This window comes from Amphiura filiformis, chromosome 9 (genome assembly GCF_039555335.1).
Source record: "Amphiura filiformis chromosome 9, Afil_fr2py, whole genome shotgun sequence".
NCBI lineage: Eukaryota > Metazoa > Echinodermata > Ophiuroidea > Amphilepidida > Amphiuridae > Amphiura > Amphiura filiformis.
In genome coordinates, this window is record NC_092636.1 from 62819533 (window position 1) to 62837424 (window position 17892).

Genomic DNA, 17892 nt, shown 5'->3' on the forward strand with positions numbered 1-17892 from the left:
GGTACCGGTATTCTTAAATGCTGGGAAGTCAACATACTCGCTTTGGAGGAGGTGTAGCGATCCCCATATAGTAACATTACGTGGAGGAGTCCGGCCCAATCGCCAATGAAAAGAGATGAATACAAGATCGTCTCCTTTACCTTTTTATTAAATCTATTATATTTTTATATTTTGCAATTGAAATGCTTTACTACTGTTCATATCTTGATCTGCAATATTCTTCAATGTTGTATCATTAATTAATTTTGTAAATATTCTTGCTAATGAATAAAAAAATATGAACGAATGAATTATTATATCCTATTGTACAATCCCTTTAATGTGCGTAAAACAATAGGATGGGAGTTCTATCTGGATCTGGTGAGACCTGAAAACGACACAGAGTCAATGCAGCGGCAATCTTGATCTCATTCATGGCATATCTTATTCCCTCGTGGAGTGAACCGTAGGTATAATCCCTTTAATATGCGTAAAACAATACGCTGGCGAAGTTACGTAATTAATCGGATTAATTACCATGGCAATAGGTGAAAACAATTTTGCACATATCGCGCTGCACTACAAGCGGGTTACACTTATCACGTCACCTGTGTATGTCTGTAATCAGAGATTGAATACAATACTGGTCTTTTCAAAGATACTAATCTTACAGGTGCAAGTGATCAGCATGATATGGTTCAATGCAGAGGTACCGCGTGAACGTATTAGTCCAGCGCGGTATATTTAAAAATTGTTTTCACCTATTGCTATGGTAGTTAATCCGATTATTACGTAACTTCGCCAGCGTATACGATGCAGCAGAATGGGTGGTATAATCTGGATCTGGCCTGAAATCGACGCAGTGTCAGTGCAATAACAATCTTGATCCCCTTGATCATGTTGATCTCATTCATGGCGTATTATACTATGGTACTCGTGGCGTGAACCGTAGATACAATCCCTTTAATGTGCGTAGAACAATACGATGCAACATGATGGGAGGTCTATCTGGATCTGGTGAGATCTGAAATCGACGCAGTGTCAGTGCAACGGCAATCTTGACCTCATTCATGGCAAAATGCTGACCAATGCAATTTCTGGATTGAATAAGGTAAAATGTTAAGGGGAAAATAGAAATAAAGTCAATTCTAGTCCATCTGTGTTTCTAGTCTATTTTATAAGATTTTCAATGTGTTTCAATACCGTTAATATTTACAGAGCACCGCTCGCTCTGCAAACTATATTTTGTACGAAAATGTAACAGGTAAAATATATGATTAGATAAACTGTTGCACAAAGAAATTAATGGTTTTGCTTGATAGTGCTTTGCAGTTTTGTATGTATTTAATCATTTCATGGATGTAAAATATTGCTTAGATGTGGAAAAAATGCCGTAACCCGATTCTGAAACTGCCGAACCATTATTTTTTCTAATTTCAAAAAGGAAAACTTTTAAATTTGTTTTTGTATTTCACTTAATTATTTTCATATTTTGTGTTAGGCCTATTTTGCTATCTCTTCATCACAGAAATGTACTAAAAGAGTGCTACCACACGGCAGACACTGCATCCATGGGCAGGAAAAACCCATGTGCATTTCCACTGTTACCTATTTCGCAAATAGGGAACTATGATAAAACATTATTTTGCAGAGGGAATAAACACTATCTGACTGTTTAAAGATAGTGTTTATATTAGTAGTATTTGTTCCCTGCAAAATGAAAATACCATAAATTTGACAGAAAAATTAATGTGCATAAGAGGTTTGTCCTGGCCAGGGATGCGGTGTCTGTAATTTTTTTATATATCGGGACTCAGTCGGTTAAAATAAAGACCCTAATAAAGTTGATAAAGACCCTCAATTTTCGTAAACATACCTTGGACCAGCAGAAAACGGGAAAAAGGCATGCGAGTGCCTGTCCCGACTGTTCTCTAAGGTAAATCGACTTGGATCGAAGACAACGGGGTACCTCCAATACGTCGGATGAACATGTGTAATGTGCGGAGCAACCGCTACCGTGGTACCTAAAAGCAAAGGTCATAATATTATATTAGGTGTTACTAAAGTTAAAACTGAGGAAGTCCATCCGACGAGGCATGCACATTCCCAATTTTTTGCGAGTTCCGCGCGCATGAATGTTAAGTATTTCAATTATTGTGTACTTTCAAGCTTCAAATCATCAAAATTTGCGCATTTTACAATTTGGATATAACACTATGACTCCAATGAGTAATAAGTCCAAACGGTAATTTTTAGCTAATGAGTTAATAACCGTATTTTTGGTTTCTTTTTTAGGACATGACAGGGCCGGCGCAACCTATGCGACAGGTCAGATCGCCGCACCAGTTTTGAGCAAAGCAAACAAAAAAGTATTATTTCTGCTATTTAGAAGCAATAAAAAAAGGAACACTACATTGTAATATTAAAAATGTTCTTGTAGTATATTTGCATATAAAACGTTTTAAAAATGTTTTCCATGACCATTTATAATACACCTAGAATATTTTGTTTAAAACCAATAGGAAATGGCCTCTAAGAACATCCAGAAACACAATTTTCCAGGGGCCCTAAAGCAGCCCCTTAACCCCACGCCGTTACACGCTGCGCTTTAATTGGATCACGGTATATTGCGTTCTTTACCATTGCAAATCGGGGGTACAATAATTATAGAGTGGATTTTTTGCCATTCTCGCGCAACCAGGACCTTATTTTGGTCTTAACTAAAGTCTAGAACATACCCAATTTTGTTTTAAAAACAATAGGAAATGGCCTCTAAGCGCATCCAGAAACTTTTGGAGAGGCCCTTATGCGGACCCCTGGACCCCACGCCGTTTTACGCTCCACTCGCTGCGCTCGAATTGAATCATATGTTGCGAGTGCCGCACCACTTATAACGCCGGGCCTGCATGAAGGGGGGGGTCAAAATTGTAGACCATAAAAGGGGATAAAAAATTCACCCTTTTAGGGGGACTAAAAAGTTTTGATGTCCGAGGTTCCAACTTTTCCAACGCACCCCAACAAAGTATTTATGAACACTCCCTTAGGCTACTATACTCGTCACTTACCTTGTGGAAGTACCAGCCCATCAGGTAACGTCACATCTTTGATAAGAGTTCTTGCATAACTAGGTACAGGTGGGTGTATACGAAGACTTTCCTTTATGCACATTGTTGTAAATGGCAGTTTTTCAAATCATCCCTGCAAAATGTGTCAAGAATTCATAATCCAGTAATATTTAATAGCAAATATGTAGCACATTTTGAGTCAAAATTTGGCCATAGGTCCGCCTGCCTTTCCATGTAATTGTAGAACTGTCTCTTAGTAACTTTTCATCAAGGGGAAGTATTTCAAAATTGTACTTTTGAGGACCACGTTATAGCTACCAAATATGCATTCCACATAAATTTTAAAATATATTAATTCACTATGAGTGAACAAACGAAATAACATTCGAGAAGTGTTGACACCAATATTCATAATAATTTGACGAACACCACGTACCAGTTAAGATGGTCCGTGCCTCTATCCTTCAGCAGATCGTCAATTTCCTGCCGACATTGTTGCTGATAATCTGGGTGTCTTCCTAAGTCATACAGACACCAGGAGATAGCACTAGTTGTTGTGTCATGTCCTGCAAACATGAAGTTATCAACTTCCTGTCTGATCTCCAAGTCTGTCAGTCCATGGCCGTCTTCATCCTGATAACAGATATTATTCATATACTCTGGGTTAATCACCTGGGTACATAGTACACGTTTTATTCTTTAATAATACACACCATCGCTGTTATTTAATTGAAGTACTTTTGTTTTTAAGTTATGAATAGCATTAAAGTTCAGAATTAGATTAAGGATATATTTAGGTTCATATGACAATGCTAAGCATTTAGGCCTACGCTGTATATCTACATGAAGGAAACAGGTGAGCTTTTCTTCATGAAAGTAATTTAAATCGTAGACAATTGTATTACCGTTGCTTTCAGTAACAAGTCCAGAAAATCCACATATTTTCCCTTTCTGTCAACTGATCCGCCTTTCTCCATTCTTTGCAACTGCGCCCTACGTTCTCGAATTGCAGCATCAGCGTGATTGTGTACGATCTTACAGTGAGAGTTGTATTTTCGGCCCATCGGGGAGTGTCGGAATACGAAATCAATGTAATACGGTATAAATCGTAACCGATCACTAAAAAGCTCTATCAAGGTATAGACGGATTTGATATAAGAATTATCCCTGGAATAAAAGTCATAAAGATACACAGTATGAAAATCGGCCGCTGCGTCTGTCGGGGCGTCAAAACGCCCGCAAAGTCATGGTTTTGGTTCAGATAAAAACGTTTTGATAACATTAAATGTCGGGTTATATAAAGGTTAAGAAAACGTTTTAAACGTTTTGTATGAAAAAAGACTACAATATTTTAAATATGTTTTCAATGATGTTATTGTAAAATATTTTTGCAAACGTTTTTTTGCCAAATATTTTGTAAACACTTAAATAACATTATGTTAGAATATTTGCAGTAGGTTATCAACAAAATGTTTTTGAATGTTTATGAAGACATTTTATACTCTTATATGCCCTTTATATAACCCGGCATTTAAACGTTTTCTGGCAACCTTTTCTAACCTTTTGTGAATTTTGTGTTTGCTGGGATGTACCATAATACTTATTTATAGACTACGTCATAGTACGTTATCGTAAACATGGTAAATGCGCACAACTCTCGACAAGTCGTGACGATTGGTTTTAAACACGAAGGCTTTCGAAATATATCGGGAAGTATAAAACACAAAAGATGACTCAAATTTGTCTTAATCATGTTAGTAGGGTCAATCTTATACTTCGGACAACTCGTCTTATAAAACTATAATAAATAACTTACTCGTTAATTTGACAATTACTCTCGTAGCTGCATGAGCATTTGAGCAAACTATCCAATGCCAGTAAACTGACAAAATTAAAAACATCGATGTATTCTCCTTTAGTTTGGTCCAATTTGTCCTGTGTCAAAAACAGATAAAACTGAATAATGACCTGATAATATCAAATAAAAAAACAAGTGTAAATGAGATGACCGTTTATAAACACAGGAAAGGGACTGGTCTATTTGACACGATGCTTGAGGTAGCAGCATAATGGCCCCTCCCCCGTACATGCCGTATGACATCTGTCCAATAGCTGCAATGACCTATACATGATACAAACACATCCAAAAAAAGAAATATTCCATACTACTTTGGTGGTCACCCCTTTAAGCACAATTAACTTGTGATACAATTGATATGTCCGTGTGTGGAATTTTGTCAGCCGCGTTATGACATCAAACTTATATGTAAGTTTGTAGTTCTGTTACAGCGATTTTTTGCAACGTTCTTCACGGTAATGAAATATCTGTTTCTGATCAAAACGACCATGGTATTGAACGATGTCAAGCGAGTAATACTTCTATGTCAATCGCAAACAAATCGTGTATTCTGGATCCCATGTCAATATTGTTGTTTACAAACAGAGTTTTGGAATTAAATCTAATACTGGAACTTACTTTTTGCAACTATTGCGACGTTGCGTCTGGAACCACCAGACTTCATCAGGCAACTGGGCTTCGTTGGTACTTGGTCTCCTATGTTGACCAAAACTCTGCTGTTTACCTTCACTTAAAGGACACTGGACACTCAATTAAGAACGAGGAAGTCGTTATTCTTGATAAGGAGGAACAATGGCATAGGAGAGGCATAAAAGAAGCCATTTGGGAACGCATTGAGCAACCGTCACTGAACAAGAAAGGGGAACTCCGCTTCAATTTATCTCATGCATGGGACCGGGCCATCGGGTCGATACCTAGCCGTCTATCACGTGACCAGTCCAACGGGTCAGTTGCCTGATGAAGTCTGGTGGTTCCAGACGCAACGTCGCAATAGTTGCAAAAAGTAAGTTCCAGTATTAGATTAAATCCAAAACTCTGTTTGAAACTACTGGATGACTAAGAACATTCACTCATTGTTGTTTACATTGTGCTTCCTAACCTTACATCAGTCCTTCAGTAGTAGGGTTCAGTAAAAATAAAGCGAAGCGGTAGTGACTCCTATTTTAAAGAAACACACCCTGGACAAATTTGAAAAAAACTGCTGTCCCATCTCTAATATATAATATTAATAATTGCTGTCATGCCCTGCGGGGCTATTAATATATATATATATATTGGAACGCCATTAGTTGCAAGTCCTCACTATGGAAGTCTCCCGCCTCAGCCCTGCCGGGCTTGCGGTCTTGATGTTTTTTAAGCTCATCCGGGCTAAAAATAAATTTAATCTTATTGATCCCACAGGTCAAAATATAATTTTTAACCAATACTAAACGGCTCTTTTCAAAACCATCAAGTTTCTATAGAAAGAGACAGAAAAGGTTTTCAAAACGCATTTATGGTTCTTTTCAGAGCCACCAAACTTTACAAAAATATATTCAGTTTTAAATAAAGAAGAATTTCTCAGCAGAAGAATTCCAAATTTAATAGAGCAAGGATAAAATTTTACGGCCAGGTTATTACTGGAAGCAGGTACCGTCTGTGTCCTTCGCCTTTTTATAATCAAATGACATAAAATTTTATTCAATCTTGAACATGTTGAATTTCTCGACCATTCCGATTTTGGTTTTACACACAATTATGGTATTAAACTGCAGCTAACAAAACTGTCAAACCGTTCGTTTGCAACTTGTTCCATGGCTGACTTTGAGAGATTAACCCTTTAGTGTACATGTACTCGGGACTGAGAGATCTCAGTGGGAGAGGGGCGGTGTGACTCCTCATAGCCGAAAACAGGCTGTTTTTGCATCAACATCTGGGATAGCTGAGACGAAATTCGGGTGTTTTCGTCTCAGCTAGATAGCATCCTCCGCATCCCCTGGATATGCGCCAATGTTACCAGGGAAGCATTACTTTACATCATATTTATTATATCTTTACCAGAAAAACTCGAGTTGATTCTACAAATAAGTCGGTATATGGCCTGAGAATCTCAAAATGAAAACCTGCAGTCAAAAGACGACGATGTCGCTTCCATTTGGCTCCTCCTGAGAATAAGAGTCCATCACCAAGCCACGACTGCAGGTAATGATGAAAACTTGTCTCTTTGGTGTCTACAAAAGGAAAGTGTTGGTTAACATAGTTAATAAGGATTCATAATGTAGCTGAGCTTTGGACGCCATATTGTACGATCTTACTGATATGAAATTGGATTTCTTGGCTTGGTATTTGGACATTGAACTCAACGTTCAATAGCCAGTTATGCTTAAGGTTTCTTTCACTTTACCTTGTTATTTCGGCTTTAAATGGACAGAAACCTTTCTTGACAGTTATTACTAATATTATTTCAGCATTTTGAGTAAAGAATCACATAATTAAAATTGGACAGAAATCGTATACATTATGGCAAGACTCAATATGGCATATTCTCTTCTTTCTCTTGACCCAGCCATTGTCAAACACTCAGGATATACATGAACAGAGAACGGCTCGAGGTTACGACTACCAATGGACACCAGCAACTACAGGCCCATCTCTGTCATTCCAGCTTGCATGAAAATCTTTGAAAAAGTAGTTCATACACAGAATTTATATGATTTCGTTCAAAATGTTTTACTCATTTGTTGAGTTGTGACCTATGAGCCCAATGTTGAGTATTTTTTACTCAACTGTTGAGCTGTGACCTTTTTTATTCAGTGTTGAGTAAAATATTTTTTGCAGTGTACCTACAATGAATTAACAGTAACAATAATTCAAGATGAATTTGCGTCATTATGCCAAAGCAAAAATGTTCAAATTATATAAGAAGGTCCGGGGGTATGGGTCACAAGACCAGAATACTGTGATAAACACGATGATACAATGAAATGTCTTCTTCGGTTGATAGAAAATGGAAAAACTGGTTATCATGGACATTGCACATGCTGGTGGCTGCAGCAATCTACTTAGTCTATATAAATTGGAGGAAGATTTAGTAATAATTTCAAGTTATACTGTGATCTACATACCTGCGTTTGCCAGAGCTAATCTAACATACTCTGGGCTAATCATGATTATTACGCACTCGAACGGGCCAAACCACATTCGTGTTATGTTTTCACAACTGCGATTGCGGTGTATGAAGTCCATAGTGCGTAATTCCTCTGTCGGAGGAAGCTGAAACAAATAAATGTTTCATAATTATTACTAACGAAACAGAAATATATATCAATCCCGTATGTTTACTTGTATAGTTTACAGAGGTGTACCGACCAAACGTTAAGCCACAATTGAAACATTAATTGTGTTATGCGGCCTATAGACGAATCCAAATACACGCATTCCTACACCTGACTAGCAGCCTTTAGTTGGGTAGCCGTCGGCTACAATGCACTCAAAATGTGAAATGATTCGGCCTTGCGGGCGGAAATATTTAACTGCATTCCATCACCCGTTTTACACCTTCCGCGAAAACACAGGTAGACAAAAGAATAACACAATACAGTTCCCTTCGACAAAACACACAGCATGGTCTATTCGCTGTTGAAGTGACATAATAATCGGATTAACTACACGCGGTATCTATGCATTAATATATACTTGCGAACAAAAGGACTATGTATGAATAGATGCGACGGGATTACCTGCGGAATTATCTCAAATATATATTAGCTATTATTCTATTAACCCTCCTCGTCCTTGCATCTTCTCTAGGTGTTAGGCGGTTTTTATTTGCACAATTGGACGCTCAAAACACCAGGCTGGTGCTAGCGGCTACCCAAAGATGTCCGACCAAATCCTGACCATGACTTGGCTCCTTGGATTCGTCTATACACGATCAATTTGATTGATCAATATCAAAGACCCTAGATACAAGAGTGGATACTAAATATGCCATTGTACACTGTACACACGAACATCAATAATAGTGATTTTATTGTCCAACCGTCAACATGGTCAATAAAATCAAACTAGATTGGATCTCTTCAATAATATTGAAGAGAAATATTATTTTTCAATATCACTTTCCAATCCTGCATCCAGGGTCCCCAATATTGATCAATCAAATTGATCGTGTACATGGTGTATGTGATATTGATCATCATTATTTATATCAGGCTTTTGAGCGATACAATAAAACTGTATATTGTACAATATTTGCAAAATACCCGGATGCAATACAATATTTCTTGAATATTGTACGCGTATCGCGTACGAGTCGCGAGTTACCATGGTGACGGCACCAACACGCGTCATGATACAACAGCACAACAATACACTACAGACATCGTAACAGCTCACAGGAGATTTCGTACTGTATAAACAAGTAAAATCACAAACTTAATTCGCGGCAATTCTGGATGAGGATAACCTGAGGAAATATAATCCACATCTACAAATAAACCTATATATAATTATTCCGAAAATGTCTTTGGAGAGTAAAGAGACGAAAACAAGAAGGTCAAAAGGTAAGCTTACATTACAATACACATTGGTTAAACCCGGTGGCTAGGTAAGCTTAAATTTTCATTTTACCGCATAGCAAAAGCAGCCTGATATAAATAATAATCTATATAATAATACGCATCGTCTGTCTATCTGTCTATCTATCTGTCTATCTGTCTGTGTGTCTGTCCGCCTATTTTCTCGGAGACTAGGGGTCGCACGTTCCTCAAACTTGGTGGGTGGGTGCAGCTTGACCCCACACAGAACAAGTTTGTATTGGTTAGTTGGTCAAGGTCACCCAAGGTCATCCAGGGGTCAAATTAGTAAAAACTGTTTTTCTCAGGGACTGGGGGTCGCACGTTCCTCAAACTTGACGGGTGGGTGCGTCTTGACCCGGGACAGAACAAGTTTGTATTGGTTAGTGGGTCAAGGTCACCAGAGGTCATCGAAGGGTCAAATTAGTAAAAACTGTCATATGGGCATGCAACTTGGTGGGTAGGTGCATCTTGACCTAAGATGGAACAAGTTTGTATTGGTTAGTGGGTCAAGGTCACCCAGGGGTCATCTGAGGTCAAATTAGTAAAAACTGTCGTATGGGCATGAAACTTGGTGGGTACAATCAACTTTTAGAGTCAAATTTTTGGACGACCATTCTGGGGTCATCCAGGGGTCATCTGAGGTCAAATTAGTAAAAACTGTCGTATGGGCATGAAACTTGATGGGTACAGTCAACTTTTAGAGTCAAATTTTTGGACGGTCATTTTGGAGTCATCCAAGGTCAAATTACTAAAAACTGTCGTATGGGCATGAAACGTGGTGGGTACAGTCAACATTTAGAGCCAAATTTTGGAAGGTCATTTCAAGGTCACAAGGGTCATCTGAGGTCAAATTGGTAAAACTGTCCTATGGGCATAAAAGTTGGTGAGTACAGTCACCATCAGCCAGGTAATCGCGACAGCCGAGAACCGCCAAATACGGGTAACTGTTTAGTAATGATACAAGAATATATTGCCCTCGATAGAAAAATATTGCACTCGTCTTCGACTCGTGCAATATTTTTCTATCGAGGGCAATATATTCTTGTATCACGAAAATAAGCCATTCAATATTATATAAATATCAATGACCCTATAGATACAAGAGGAGTGTTACTTTTTATCGAGTTTCGAGTTACAATTTTCGAGTTTCGAGTTCGAGTTTCCAAGTTCGAGTTTCGAGTTCGAGTTTCGAGTTTCAAGTTTCGAGTTCGAGTTACAATTTTCGAGTTTCGAGTTCGAGTTTCCAAGTTCGAGTTTCGAGTTCGAGTTTCGAGTTTCGAGTTTCAAGTTTCGAGTTCGAGTTACAATTTTCGAGTTTTGAGTTCGAGTTTCGAGTTTCGAGTTCGAGTTTCGGTTCGAGTTTTGAAACTCGAAACTCGAACTTGAAACTCGAAACTCGAACTCGAAACTCGAAAATTGTAACTCGAAACTCAAAACTCGATACTCGATCAAAAGTAACACTCAGTATTGGTTAGCACTATATGGGATTTTTCTAATTGTCGCTATTGTCACGCCTGCATTTGCAACGCTTGTGTCGGGCAGTAACAGAATATTCTGTGTGCGTGGTCTGAACCAAAGGTCTGCAATGCAAATCTGTCTTTTTATCTTGTGTTTAGAGAATGTGTACTCAAATAACTCAACCGTTGATATCAAATGACTTTTGATTCTGGATTCTTGTCTAGTATTTAATGGTATTGTACCATAATCATGTTACTGCGAATATTTGTTAGTTCATGGAAATATGAGAATTATTTCCATGGTTAGTTGCATACCATAATTCTCCACAACATAGAACTTTCATACTTCTCGGACCTAACGATTATAAGGGATTATACACTTGAATAAAGAACTTGTTCAAAGACGGACTTCATGAGACAAAATATTCAATCCATAGAACAAACAAAAACATTCAATCAGGCCCGTATGCAGGGTGGTGGTTATAAGCTCCATTGACACAGCTTAGGTACAAATTGAACATGAATGGAGTTCAATCTAAGCAGTACAAAATAGATAGTGAATGAATTAACTACTTCACTATCTATGGTGAGAATGCTACATTATGAACAGAATAATTTATGCAGTTTTAGAATAGATATTCAAAGTAAATTTCAGAATTCATACAGCACGTTTCTGCAATTGTCAAACTATAAAGTGTTTGAGATATCAGTAGTCATGGTAGTGTGACTTTTTCAGGAAGTAAACAAAATACACACTGTCCAGCACTAAGTGCAGTCATAGACCTTAAGCATCATATTTGTATTTCGAGGCGCGGAAAGACACCAAATTGGTGTCGTATGACCTTTGACATTCTTTTGTGGCGAGTGACATGGTCTTTCAATTCACGCCGAGTGTCCTTGACAGGCGTGACTATGCTTCAGTGGTCATGAAAGAATTCAAAAGATAACCTCTGCCCCAATAATCCCGAGCTATTGTCTGAAACTGCTCCTCGGAAGATGTATCATAAGAACTCAGTCTTCAAATGATAGTCATGTAACGACCAAAAGATAAATTACTGACTATCATTGAAGACCGAGTTCCGGCGCAGTCTACACTATGACCTATACAGACTTTTTATTCGACGTAAAATAATTTTGATGTAACATATCTACGTATAATCTATTCCCATTTCCAGTATTTTACGTCATCAAACATTCGTTAGAACTTTAAACATTGAAAATGTTTAAAGTTCTAACGAATGTTTGATGACGTAAAATCGAGAATATTTTTCTACCAGTATTATACGTAACATATCAGTTCGGGGGCACTCGTAATTCACTGACGTCTCTGATTTCAAAGACGGTTCAGTGATTTCACATTATCTTGCTGTATTTCAGCTAGAGCTAGGTGGAAAACCTAGGTTTTTACTGAGAACAATACAAACACGTATCTTTTCATGACTTCAGTGGCGCGACCTCGATGGCTATCATTTCCAAGGAGGTTAGATAGAAAGGAGAGGAACTAGATTACGTAATGCATATTGTTCCTTTGTTCCTATTTGAGTTTCCGAAACGCTATTCATCGAGAGGTACCTTTTGTTCGGGACAAAGGGCTTCCGCCATTAAATCGGTAACTGTCCTGACAGCGTATTAACGCTATAATAGGCAGGCTACTGTCAATAAGTGATCAAACGAAAGTCACGTGAAAGCGCCTACACGACCGAGAGGTACCCTTTGTTCCCATACATCACAAGGGTGTAATTGAGTAGCCGTATAAACCCAAAAGGCACACATTTAATAGCCGTGGGTGTACAGTTCGTTATCAGCCACTGACTTTAGGTGCTTCATTTAAATCGATTGCACATCAGAATTAAGGCTGCCAAGTCCAGCTACGTATACATGTAACATATTAAGTACTGGTGTAGGCCTATATAAAAGTTGTTTCACAAATTGACATTTAATTTTATTTTAAGGAGATTGGCATACCCAGTGGCGTACCGAAAGGTGGGCAGCTCTTCTGTGAGAGGTCTTGGGATGGGATGAGGGAGGGAGGAAGAGGTGGAGGAGGGGATATGGAGAATGAGAGAGGGGACTGGAGTAAGAGAGAAAGAGGAAGAAATGAAGAGAAAAAAAATAGAAGTAAATAAAATAATAGAAAGATAAGGAAAATGATACACAGTGTCAACAGCCAGTGTTACAAATATAAACGTAATACTCCGTTGGTGAGCGACGCGACGGGCGATTGGTATTTCACCGAACGCAAGAAAAGGAGGCCTACCGTATCTGATTGGCTAGAAATCGATCGCTTTGTCGCTCAGAGGTGTAGTACAAACTCAAAATGGAGACATGTATTCAATTCGATTGAATCGATATTCTATCATTGACGCAGATAAAGAAAGTCGATAAATGTACATTGTATTATAGATACAGCAGCTGGATCTTACACGGGTTCCTTTGTATAATTCATTTCTCAAACAGTTGAAAATATCACAATTTTTACTTTGGATTTCAAAATCTTTACTTATAAAATGCAGTTAAAGATATCCACAGCAAACAGCAAGGCCCCGCTAATTAGTGTATTGCTTTTCGAGTGAGTGTACTGGAAACAAAACCTGCATTTTACCTGAAAACAAATCGAATTTTCTAATAGTAACACCATATGTGGCACTGATCATGCGCAAATCGTAGAATAGAAACTAAGCGGCAGGCTCTATGGAAGGGCTATGGTATCTCATATCATGTAAATGGTATGCTTAGCCTGAATCGCTCGGCCTATCTCGAACAAAATCGCCACGCGTAGCTTTTGAAAAATGAGAGGATTCATGGTACTATCACGGCAATTTTTGACATGAAGATATAGGGATGATGACGCAGTGTGATAGGAATGAGAGGGGACAAAAAGTAAGAGGGGATATGGAGAAGGGAAGGGAGACAAGGAGAGGGGTGATACTTTAGCAAGGAAAGAATAAGTACAGAGAAAGGAAAAGAAAGGGATGATAAATAAATGTAGGCATAATAATAATTATTATAGAAACTAGACACAGCCCCCCCCCCCCCCACATAGGCCTAACACTAACAGCACTACAGGCAGCCATTCGATGATGTTAATGCTATTATGCGTTACGTAATTAAAACGCCCAGTCAGATGTACTTCACACCTACCAAGCACAAGTCACCCAATTTCGAAAATTGGACGTTGAATGTACACTCTCATGAATATTGATTGGCAACATTTTCCAATATGTCAGCGCTCAAATCGGACCAGGGATACAAAGGGATAAGGGACGCACCATTAGATATCAAGGGGGGGGCTGGGTAGTTGGGGTCGTGACAATTTTTTTTTTTGCACCTCGGTGAAGCAATGTGGTTTTTTTTAGCCCCTGGAAAGAAGCAAAAAAAATTTTCAACACCTCGGAGAGACAATTTTTTTTTTTTGCAATCGTAAAGTTTTATAATTTTCAACAATTTGTTTGTTGAGTTGTAAAATTTTGTCCATATTTTTAATCATTTTTACGTTTTGTAGCACCTAAATTTTCGAGTGCCACAAAAAACATCATTATTTTTATGTGTAAAAATGTTCATTAACTATAATGAACCTCTTTTGGCGCGAAAAATTTTGGCATATTGAAGCTAAACTGGTGAAATATGGTACAAATGCGGAATAAATGCGCGCGAAGCGCGCAAAAATTGGGGTTTTTAGGTTAATTTCGTCAGAAGCCCACATACAGGCATCAACATTGGGGATGATTGTATGGACCACCCCATAGCAAATATTGGGGGATTTATCCCCCGGGATCTACGCCTATGCTCTCAATCAGTCATGTGGCCCAGATTTTTTTAATAATTTTGACATAGGGGTGGAATTTGGTGAAAATCTGTGAAGATGAGTGAATCAAGCGTTTTCACTCACAGACCCGGTTCACATAATAACTTTTCACAAACAAACACGCTAAAAATATGTACCAGTTCGAACCTACAATAAATATTCTTGATGAAAAAAGGAGGAAAGTCGCGCGAAGCGTGAAAAATTTTATAATATAAAAGCTATATGAGGTTAATTTTTCTTCACTAACTGTGACAAATTTTTTTTCACCCTTGACATCAAATCTTTTTTTTTCTGGTCCGAGGTGGAGCAAATTTTTTTTTTTTTAGTCAGAGGTGGAGGAAATTTTTTTTTTTTGCTCAGATGGCAGGACAAAATTTTTTTTTTCAAAAAACTACCCAGCCCCCCCCCCCTTGGTATCTAATGGTGCGTCCCTAGGTTACATAACCAAACCGGAAGATGTATCCTAGGTCTAGACATTAGGCGGATTAGCGGCCATTTTGTCTTCGACATGGTTTTATTCACGTGTCCTTATACTTTAGTACACAAATATATAAGTTAACAGGTTTACAATATTAAAATTATATTTTGAATATAGGGCCTACAATATATTCTGTAGTAAATCGATCAAATGACGGTGATTGTTCAGGTATAATATGCTTGATACTGTCTGACCAGCTAGTATTCTCCTCCGCCGTCAGTGTGATTCCAGACACACCACGTACCGTGTTGCGAAGGTGGAGGAGACTAAAGCTGTATTGACGAACGCGCATGCGTTAAAATTGATGTAGCCTTGGTCGAACAATAGCGTGACGTAGTTTCCGGCATTGTTCCTATGCACTTTCACCCTCCTGATCGGACATAATAGAACAATAGACCTTTCAGTGCGTTGATCATTTCTATACACCATGCCCAGTGAAGTGAGAGAGTATTGAATAGATGCGTGTTCGTCACAACAGAAATTAACACAATAGAAATTATTAGCATCTCATGAATGCGCAACAAAGCTTTAGAATAAAGAAAACCCACTTTTAGACATGTCTGATCGGAATGAAGCTGAGTGTATAAGCTTTCCTATGTTTAGCAAATGTCTACCTGTGCAAAAATTATATCTATCTGTGCAAATTCATCAAACAATCGTTAGAACTTAAATAGAACTTAAACATTACTGGAAATAGAATGGGAGAACTGACTAGATGTTGACACAACTGAAGTTGGATATCCCACCATAGATTCTGGCATTTATTTATCTTAACTCCTCAACAATGGTCACTGACCTCAGTCAATGGACTAAAGCTATGTAACCAAGAACTTAATCATGGCAAACTTTTTGAGCTGTGTAAAGGCGATCAATATCGTGATTGTCAGATAAAAGAGCATATACATTAAAATCACGGACAGTAAAATCCAAGAAACTCTTTTTGAAACATATCACCCGGGCCGGGGCCACTTCCATTTTGGAGGAGACGCGTGTGTCGGGACTGTTAAGACCTCCTTTTTCAGCGTCGCTGTCACCCAAAGACCCGATGCATATATCATGTTTACGAACACATGTTCTGTCACCCGAAATTTCTCAATTTGATTTGTCACCCAAGGACCCTTTCATTTATCACTGATTTTGTTACTTATTTTTTTAAACAAAGACTTTGAAGCCATTTAGAACTAGAATGTTCAAGGTTTCTGTGGCGCTGTTTCGGCTATCACCCGAAGGTTCCATGTTCTCACCCAATGACCCCATTTTTTACATTTTGCTCCCAAAAATCATGCTCTCGCCCAATGACAGCATATTTTTACATTTTCTCACCGAAGTGCCCCTTACTGTGAAATGCCAGCCCTACACCTATATCCGTTTCATATTGAAGTGCACCCCCCGGGCATATAACCTATTTTCCAGCAATCGCTGAAACCTAAATATGAATTTCCAGGCGATCTTTAAAAAAGGGCGTGAGCCTTAATGACTATGAACTTGGGACACCACAACAAATCGATGGTTCAGAACCAGAAAGCCGTAACTCACTATGACCAGCTCTCACAGTAAGCATAAAGTTAGCTCCTTACTTTGATCTTCAAAAATCAACATTTCCTCAACAATGTCTTTTGTTTTCTATTGAATTTTGTCATGATTAATGGACTGCCTTGGCGACTTAATGCTCATTTTATGGGAGCAGGTGATTTTGAGTTGAGGCTTTCTGGCTCTCAACCCTCGATATGTTGAATTGTCAGACCTAATGATCGTGGTAACCGTTATTTCTTAAACTGCGATTTTTACTTTTTGAGAAATAAATTAATTTATCGAACAAACTTTTCGGAGATTCCCTGCTTAAGTGTCTCATCCATTATCGGCCTTTAAAAAATAGATAGTTTTCTAGAGTGGTACATGAACGCAGACTACAAATTTCATCACTATTATAAAGTTCGTCAGTGTTTGACCGTTAATTATAAAATCACTTATGTAACTTGTTAGCACATTCTACAGTCGTGTTTAGCACCGCGTCTGGCAAACAGTTTCTTGAATTGGAAGTATTTGAATACCCGGTCATAAGTAAATATTGGCTGTATTTTCGTCTGTGGTTCCCACTTCACACCATGCACCACATGCACTCGCCCTATACATATACATAAGCTTACCTCACGTAGGTTACCGAAAAGTAGATGCGGATGTTTCAATCCTCCTTCCTCTACTGACTCGGTTATTTTGAGAAACTTCCATCTTTTCTTGAACAGAGCAAACACCGTCAAACTAAAGTTTACACACAGACCTAAAGAAGTAATTAAAATAATGAAGCCTATCGTGCTTGACACGTTATGGAAGTCAACTGCCATATTCACATGCTCTTTCCTAGATCAGTAGTAGGTCGCACATCGCTCTCTATAAACTAACCTGCCCGGCTAACCTGTTGGAAAATTGTAAGTCACCGCACATGCTATCACAGAGAACCTATTCTTGAGAGAGCACTCACGTGGTTTCTTTTCCAACGCTAAAGATCACGAATTTTGGTGGCTTGCAAATGAAAAGTGTCCGCACTATCGATTGATTACGTAACTGTTATGAATAATTTATTTGGTTTTTCAATGCAATCGCCTCGACCCACACCACTCCACGCCATACATACATTCTGCCAGTCACATTTCCCCAATATGAAATTTTTTTAAAGTAAAATTTTAATTTTAA

General features: G+C 38.3%; 1 protein-coding gene across 1 annotated transcript; it reads right to left on the reverse strand.

The window, feature by feature from the left end:
- Positions 1–337: 337 nt before the first annotated feature.
- Positions 338–17704, reverse strand: LOC140161301 (cytochrome P450 4F6-like). Its single transcript, XM_072184773.1, has 9 exons — positions 17349–17704; positions 8007–8154; positions 6940–7112; positions 4861–4979; positions 3950–4211; positions 3481–3677; positions 3045–3177; positions 1856–2003; positions 338–1076 (listed from the first exon to the last, which is right to left on the reverse strand). Exons 1-7 carry the CDS (start codon positions 17541–17543, stop codon positions 3138–3140), a joined length of 1134 nt encoding a protein of 377 aa, XP_072040874.1. The 5' UTR covers positions 17544–17704; the 3' UTR covers positions 338–1076; positions 1856–2003; positions 3045–3137.
- Between the last annotated feature and the right edge of the window lie 188 nt (positions 17705–17892).